At 48.7% G+C, this 8793-nt stretch overlaps 1 protein-coding gene across 1 annotated transcript in view; it reads right to left on the bottom strand.

The window, feature by feature from the left end:
• Window positions 1-2402: 2402 nt before the first annotated feature.
• LOC107110693 (checkpoint protein HUS1-like) overlaps window positions 2403-8793 on the bottom strand; it is a 7900-nt gene continuing 1509 nt past the window's right edge. The window contains exons 2-3 of the mRNA XM_015411492.1: window positions 6318-6445; window positions 2403-2809 (exon numbers count right to left, since the gene is read on the bottom strand). Of these exons, the coding sequence (XP_015266978.1) occupies window positions 2585-2809; window positions 6318-6445 (353 nt within the window). The 3' untranslated portion in view covers window positions 2403-2584. The remainder of the gene's footprint in view (window positions 2810-6317; window positions 6446-8793) is intronic.

Here is an 8793-nt window from a genome sequence, read left to right as displayed (position 1 = left end):
TTGTCCCCTATCACCGTTATTATTTACTGGGCGCGCAACCGTTTCATTAGCCCGCCAGCGGGAAAGCTATTCATTGGACCTGTATCTATTTGAAGTTCCTTTATTATGCTTGCCCTAACTGTGTATCCCCAGTTCTAACAAAGAACGTGTTTGAGTATGTCTTCAACGCTTTGAAATAAATTTTGCTTTTCTTGGAAACGTGGATTTATTCTCGATGCTTGGGGATCCAACACTCTCTCCACCCCATGGAAAAATTTATAAATCTCTATCATGTGTCCCCTCTTTTCTCAACTGAAAAGTCCCGGAGACTCTTCCGCCTTCCCTCCTAGGGAAGGGTGCTCCAACCCCCTAATTATCTGGGTCGCCCTCCTAAGTACTTTCCCCAGCTCTGCCGTGTCCTTTTGGAGATATGGTGACCAGAACTGCACACAGTATTCCAAGGGAGGCTGCACCATAGAACTATGCAGGGGCATTACAATAGGGGCCTTTTTATTCTCAATCCCTGAATGAGCTGTCTGTTTTTCAGCAGTGCCACTGTACTCCACTAAGATACCGCCAGGAATCGATGCACAGGCTGGGACACGCTGGGTAAGGCCTTGCCTCCTGTATGAATCGATGGCTTGGCAAGTTAGAGGCTTCGGAACATAGCCTGCAACCATTTATTCATGCATACGATTAAACATTTTGAGAAATTACCAACAGAGCAGCTGGTTCCACTTCCTACTCATGATTAACAATGACTTCAACTGAAATTGAAAAACACGGCATTGCTGCAGGCGCAAGTAATTCTCTCCTCCACCTTGAAATTTTTGCTACTGATAGTGTACTGTGGTGCCAGATTGATAATGATAAGGTTAATGCCTTGCTTCCAAACTATGGCAGGAAACCAAGCTCTAAAAATGGGTTTGCAAATAAATGTTTACAGGCAGAGCAGTCACAAAGGTACGCCAATTCAGATATCAGGAAAAGAATAACCAGGACAAGGAGAAGGGAACTGGTATTGCCTCTAAATTGTGCCACTAGATGGAGCAGGGGTCCATCAGTAGCTATTAGCCATAACGTATAGAGGGACAACAACAAAATAGATGGAACACTATGTCTGGGGCAGTGATGCTCTATATTCCTGGTGCTTGGGGGGCAACAGTGGGAGGGCTTCTGGAGTTCTGGCCCTGCTGGTGGACCTCATAATGGCAAGTGGTATTTTTGGCCACTGTGTGACGGAGTGTTGGACTGGATGGGCCATTGACCTGATCCAACATTGGCTTCTCTTCTGTTCTCCTCCAAACTGCAACATTCCTGGTCTCCTTGATAGCTATTCACAAAGATCCTGGCAAGTCCTCGGAATACATCCGGACCACTGCTGAGAAACTGAAATCTGAGGAAGTGGTCTGGAAGCCCTTTGGGAATGCTTAGCTAAGAGCCCCTAGGAAAAAGGGTAGTGAAATGGGCCAAGGGTAGACCTTCCAAAATGTTCATTAATTTTAACAAACTGTTATTCATGGTTTATCCTATAAATGATAAGGTAAGAACATGAGAACATAAGAAGAACATAAGGGAAGCCAATGTTGGATCCAGTCCGACACTCCATCACACAGTGGCCAAAAACACCAGGTGCCATCAGGAGGTCCAGCAGTGGGGCCAGGACACTAGAAGCCCTCCCACTGATAAGATAGGATAAAAATGTCAATATATTAAGAGAAAATGGTAGAATGATGAGTAGGTTGTTAGCGTTTTTTTTAAGTTATAATGCTTTATAATTTTCCTTAAAAATCAAGTATTTGAATCAAGGATTGTCCTTTGTATTTGGGAAAAAAGAGCCCTTTATACTATGTTTTGGTAATGTTACCTTTTATTCTTTCAGGTAAAGGTTCCCTTGCTCGAAAGCCAGTCGAATCCGACTCTAGGGTTGTGGTGCTCATCTCCGTTTCAAAGCCGAAGAGCCAGCGCTGTCCGAAGACGTTTCCGTGGTCATGTGGCTGGCATGACTAAACACCAAGGCGCACGGAACGCTGTTACCTTCCCACCGAAGTGGTACCTATTTATCTACTTGCAATTTCTTGCTTTCGAACTGCTAGGTTGGCAGGTGCTAGAACTAGAGACGGGAGCTCACTCCGTCATGCGGCACACTCGGGTCTCGAGCTGCTGAACTACTGACCTTCCACAGCCTGCAGTTCAGCGTCTTAACCACTTGAGCCACCGCATCTCCTTTCCCCTTACCCCTTTTTAAATTCTGTATTCCCTCAAAAAGTTTAAAATAAAAAATATATTTTGAAAAAAATGTTCATTAAGTTTGAAAGTTATGAACCAGTGCTGTTGGTGGAGTGACAAAAACTATTCATTTATTTTTTTTACGTTTTTTATAGTCCCCCTTTCTCAGGGACTCGAGGCGGATTACTAAACTAAAGCCCAACAAGGTAGCCTGTACGGATCCTTCAAGGTCCTCGCCCCATTCTCCCTCCCCTCAAAATTGTGAATTTTCATTGGTGAGACTCGCGTTTGTAACGGCTTGTTCTCAGTGGTCGGATATAACGGTTACAATTTTAAAAGAGGAGAAGACGGGCACACAGAACACAAGGACAAAAGATTAGACTGAGGCGGGACAACGATTCGGGTGGGTTTCTAGTCCCCTTACCAGCTCCACAGCGAGCGTGAGGCAGGGGCAGTGCTTGTTCGTCAACTTGATTTTCACGGCCTTGGCGTTCTGGGCCGTCTTTAAGGCTCTGGCGAGGTTTTCGGGCGTCAGCTCCAAATAAATCTCATTGTGTTCGGCGGCTACCCCTTCCATCTGGAACTCGTCAAAGAAGTTCCCCTAAAATGACAAAGGGGGGAGAGGGAATTACGGCACGAAGAACACTGGGTGCAAACCAACTGCTGAAGGCCTCCGTCCCTTGACAAAGCGAGTTCCGCTGGAGAAAAGAGGGCTAGCATCATCAACAAGTAAAGGTGATGGTCTGTAATTCAGATAAATTATGTTGGAAATGGCAAATTCCGGTGCACAAAGAAGAAGACCCTGAAGGGGGCAGCAGAAAGACAATTAGATAGGAGCAGGGGTCATTTTGGGGGGGACGCGGGGGGACGGCATCCCCCCGGGTGAGGTGCGGGAGGGCGGGGCCTGGAGCTCCCTGCTGGTGCCCGCTGGAGGTCGCCGCCGGCTGTGGGGAGGACACACTTCCGGTGATGTCAGGGGGTGTGACATATGCTAATGAGTTATGCTAATAAGTCCCCCTAGCTCTTTTTCTACGAAATGACCCCTGGATAGGAGAGTGAGGACTGCACCTTCTTTCTCCTGTTAACTGTCATTCCTTGTTTGTCTCCAGATTGCTACTCTTAGGGCAATTTCCCCCTTCTCCTCGGAAGCGCCACACTCAGTCTCCCTTCTCTCTCTCAGCCGAAGATGTCGTTATCAACCTGTCTCTGTCTCTTCTCTTTCCTATCAAGTACATTAGTTCCTTTCTCTACTCTTGAATCAGGTTGTGCACTGTTGCTGTGTTAATTACCCTGCCAACATGTCTCCTCATGAGGGTTGCCAGGTCTGGGCTGAAAAACACCTGGAGACTTTGGGGGGAGGATCTGGGAGAGGGCGTGGTTTGGGGAGGGGCCTCAGCATGGTACAAGGCCACAGAGTCCACCCTTCAAGGCAGCCATTTTCTCCAGGGGAGCTGATCTCTGTCAGCATGAGATCAGTTGTAGAAGCAGGAGATCCCCAGGCCCCACCTGGAGGGTGGGAACCCTACTCCTCCTTCTCAGTGGGATTTGCACGCCCTTACCTATGTCTGGAATGGACCAACTATCTCGCCATCAAACAAGGTCAACAACCACCATACTTGAAGGACAAAAGACTAACTCTATTTGTGTGCCTACTTATTGCTGCCCGGTCACCCACCAGCCTTGCACGCGAAAGGACTTTTTTGTTCCAAATACCCATACTTCCTAAAGATTGCTGCACAGCTTGAAAGACGGCTAATCAAACTGCACACATTAGCTGTCTGTCATTCCAAAGGGCCAATGCGTGTTTTGTGCTGGCATAGTGTAATGGATAAGAATTAAGGCAGCAAAGGAGAGGACACATCTTAACAGTTTGGTGAGCCAGTTTGGTGTAGTGGTTAAGTGCGCGGACTCTAATCTGGGAGAACCGGGTTTGATTCCCCACTCCTCCACTTGCACCTGCTGATGTGACCTTGGGTCAGTCACAAGCTCTGGCACAGCTGTTCTTGAAAAAGAGCAGTTTCTGTCAGAGCTCTCTCAGCCCCCCCTACCTCCCAGGGTGTCTGTTGTGGGGAGGGGAAGGGGAAGGAGTTTGTAAGCCGCTCTGAGACTCCAAGTGAAGGGCGGGGTAGTAACCCAATCTCTTCTTCTTCTTCTTAACAACGGATCACGTGCTCAAGCAAACTAACCATCTGACAAACATTTATCACTCGCTTCCAGTTTGGTGTACTGGTTATGAGTGTGGATTCTAATGTGATAGAACCGGGTTTGATTCCCCACTCCTCCACATGCAGCTGCTGGTGTGACCTTGGGTCAGTCACAAGTTCTCTCAGAGCTGTTCTCTCAAGGGCAGTTCTCGGGAGAGCTCTCTCAGCCCCACCTACCTCACAGGGTGTCTGTTGTGGGGAGGGGAAGGAAAGGGAATTTGTAAGCTGCTCTGAGTCTCTGAGTGAAGGGTGGGGTATAAATCCAATCTCTTCTCTTCTTCTTCCTCTGAGGTCAAGGCAGCATACAGGTTTCTCCCATCCCCACAACAACCCTGCGAGGTAGGCAAGGTGCTGCGAGAGTAAAGGGCCCAGCTGAATGGGAATGTGAACTGGGGTCTCCCAGATCCTAATCCAGCCCTTTAACCACTCCGCCACCCTGGCTCTCTAGCTTCGGGTCTCCAGTTCCGTCTTTGGCGTCTCTTGTTCAAGGGCCAAAAAGGGGCAGGACAGAAAGATCCCTGCCTCCGACCTTGAAGAGCTTCTGTCAGAACAGGAAGTTATAGTCCTGGGTGAAGTGGACTCTCGGCTGATGAAGCAACTCATGCCTCTTAGCTGAGGGCCAGCCTCCAAAGCAAATCTCCCCTTGGCCGAGAACTCGCTCTGTATTACACCCACCCCTTCCATTTTGAACACCACACCACTAGTTCTCTTCGGCAAAGCAACCGGGGGGGGGGGGAGCAACTTGCAAAGCAGTGCAGAGGACGGTGCTTTGGTAGTTAGTTTGGCGTAGTGGTTACGGACGCGGACTCTAATCTGGGAGAACCGGGTTCGATTCCCCACTCCTCCACCTGCAGCGGCCGGTGTGTGACCTTGGGTCAGTCACAAATTCTCCCAGAGCTGTTCTCTCGAGGGCAGTCCTCGGGAGAGCTCTCTCAGCCCCACCGACCTCACGGGGTGTCTGTTGCGGGGAGGGGAAGGGAGGGGAGATTGTACACCACTCTGCGACTCTGTCAAGATCCTGCTCCCTGCTAGACGCCGTGGAACCGGTCGCCGTTGTGAGGATTCTCTAAATCCGGAAACCAACACCTCAGACCGAGCGCATTGGGTGTTTCAGCACACTCCAAACTTCGCTCTGAGCAGCATACCGCCCTTCTCTCTGTGCTTCGTTCTCTCTGCTCTCCATCCTCCTCGGTGTTCACAGTTTCCTTCTTTTATTGTCAGTTACAATCAACTGTTTTCACCTTCCCTTCTTCCCAGGTGCTATCTATCCTCCAAGCTCCTCATCTGTTTCTCTAATACATGTGTTTTCTCTAATCTCATTGTCTGTCTGTCTTTATCCCTTTTAACTCCTGAAGTCTCGGGATGTGGTGTAGCGGTCCCGATCTGATCTATAACCCCGGCGTGAACATTGAGATGGAACGGTAGGGGTCCTCTGTCTCTCCCTCGAGCCCGCCCTCTCTTGCCTTGTGGGGGACTCCGACCAGCATCGCCCCGCTCCCCACATACTCCCCCCAAACCTCGTTCTGTGTTGTAGGGCATCGTAGAACTCGGCGCGGGACAGCACACTATTCCAAATGTATGATGATCTGATGGAGGCCTGTAACTCATCAGCTTTCATTCCTTGTGGAATAACAGGAAGTGTTTTTTGTAAGTCCCTAGCAATTACTCCTGCCATAATTAAGTTATTTCTTGACAAATCCTGCAATATGTGATCTAAAGCCTTTTGAGACTTGCTACAGTGGCTTAAGTGGTTAAGACGCTGAACTGCAGGCTGTGGAAGGTCAGTAGTTCAGCAGTTCGAGACCCGGGTGCCGCATGATGGAGTGAGCTCCTGTCTCTAGTTCCAGGGGGGGGGAGAAACAAAATGGCGTCTCCAGACCCGGCTCCTTCCCCTGCGGCTCTCACCTGGCTGAGCTCACACCACAGGCCCACCCCTCCATTGGCCACTTTGTCGCTCAGGATGAAGTAGAGTTTGTCCACTGTGAGGCGGAGGGCGCAGGTCTTGGTCAGCTTGGCGATGGTGTGGATCGTCCCTGCCGAGAGAGGAGTTTCCAAAGTGACCTCCCTTCATTCACAACCCTAACTGCTCCGAGAGGAACCCGGCTCCAAAGAGATTCAGGCGGGGTAGCCGTGTTGGTCTGAAGCAACTGAGGAAAGTTTGAGTCCAGGGGCTCTGGCAAACGTCTTAAAAAACAGTGCAGAGCAATGCTCCCTCAAAGCTATGCAGTCCCGTGAGCGAAAATTCTACTTTGTGAGCTACTGAGTTTAAAGTTCTGAGCAGGTGATCTGGCTACTGCATAAATCAGTTTGCTCCGGAGCCACCCTTCCTGAGCTAAGACAAAAAACGGGTGAGCTGGAGGCTAAACAACTGAGCTAGCTCACAGGAACTCAGCTTAGAGGGAACACTGCACCACGGGGGGTGCAATTTGGAAAAGTGGCCTGTGCGGGGATAGGGTTGCCAACCTCCAGATATGGCCTGGAGATCTCCCAGAATTACAAGCCGTCTCCAGGCGACAGAGATCCATTCCCATGGAGAAAATGGCTGCTTTGGAGGATGGATTCTATGGCATTCTACCACACTGTCTGGTAAGGAAAGATATATACAGATGTGTGCTAGATGCCCACGGAATAATACAATGACAAAGGAGACTAGATTAAAGCCATAACATCATGTAGTGTCTGGTAATGAAAAACAACCACTTATTCCTTCATAGAAAATATGCAAAGGTCAATAAAATTACACACAGCAGTCTGCTCCAAACTGTCTCAGTCAATATCCTTCTAACAGTCTTTTGTGTTCTCAAAAGCCGTCTGCTCCAAATTCAAATCTCTCTTTCAACACTTATTCCGGATATTTAAGTGTTTCAGACCTCTGGTCTTTCCTCAGGAACAAATCCTATATAGGAATCTCACATTCAAGGTTTACCTTCGAGTTGACACACATTCATTGATTTGCTTTTCTGTTCACCTACCTGGGCAAGGTCTCCTCACTTAATTTCAAGCACGCTGCTGCCAAAGTCAAATGGACCCAGGCTATGCCTCTGTTTCACTGTATCTGAAGAAGTGTGCCCGCACACAAAAGCTGATACCCAGAATTAAACTTAGTTGGTCTTAAAGGTGCCGCTGGACTCAAAGTTTGTTCCTTCTCCAAACACCTGATGCTGAGACACTTGAAAAGGGGACGTTCAGGTTCGCTCCGGGGAAGGCCCACACAGCAGAGTACAGAGCCAACAAACACCCCTTTTGGGGACATATTTTTGGCAAGATTTCTAACCACTGCAAGGGGAAAAAAAGTAATTTAGCTATTTGGTATAACAACTGTTCTTACAGGATTACTGCTAAGTGGTTTCTTACACTCAAGCGGTGCGATCCCCTCCAGCACCTTAGGACTGGACCACCTTCTTTACCCTACCTACGGAACAGGCCTGAGTCAAACAGCTGGAAGGCACAGCAGGGAGTTTCAAAAGCATGATGTTAAATAGGGCTACTCGATGTCCTCGTTTTAAAGGACACGTCCTCTTTATTTGGTGTCTGTCCTCTTTTGGGCTTTAAAAAAAAAAAACAATGAAGAAAGGTTAAAGCGCTTGGGGCTCTTTAGCCTGGAGAAACAACGGCTGAGGGGTGACATGATCGAGGTTTATAAGATTATGCATGGGATAGAGCAGGTAGAGAAAGAAGTACTTTTCTCCCTTTCTTACAAGACAAGAACTTGTGGGCACTCCATGGAATTGCTGAGCGGTCAGGTTAGAACGGATAAAAGGAAGTCCCTCTTCACCCAAAGAGTGATTAACACTTGGAATTCACTGCCACAGGAGGTGGTGGCGGCTACAAGCATGGACGGCTTCAAAAGGGAATTAGATAAGCATATGGAGCAGAGGTCCATCAGTGGCTATTAGCCACAAGGTATAGATAGGAGCTCTTCGTCTGGGGCAAGTGATGCTCTGTATTCTTTGTGCCTGGGTGGGGGGGGAAATAGTGTCCTGGCCCCACTGCTGGACCTCCTGATGGCACCTGGTATTTCTGGCCACTGTGTGACAGAATGTTGGACTGGATGGGCCTTTGGCCTGATCCAACATTGGCGTCTCTTATGTTCTTATGTCCTCTTTTCGGGCTTGGAAGGGTAGGAATATCCCTAGTTAGTAGCAGCTATCACAACTGAAATAGCAGGGGCCTTTACAGTGAGGTTTGTCATAGTGATCACTCGTTTGAAGTAGTCGATTCAGAAACAGAACAACGTTTGAGTCCAGCGGCACCCTGAAGACCAACAAAGTTTAATTCTGGGTATCAGCTTTTGTGTGCAGGTGCACTTCTTCAGATACAGTGAAACAGACCTCCTCACGCCTTACATTTAGGTTGAGGGGGGGGGGGGGGGTAAGTGGCA

This window comes from Gekko japonicus, unplaced genomic scaffold, assembly GCF_001447785.1.
Source record: "Gekko japonicus isolate JY-2015 unplaced genomic scaffold, Gekko_japonicus_V1.1 scaffold5073, whole genome shotgun sequence".
Lineage (NCBI taxonomy): Eukaryota > Metazoa > Chordata > Lepidosauria > Squamata > Gekkonidae > Gekko > Gekko japonicus.
This window is presented reverse-complemented; position numbering and strand designations above follow the sequence as displayed.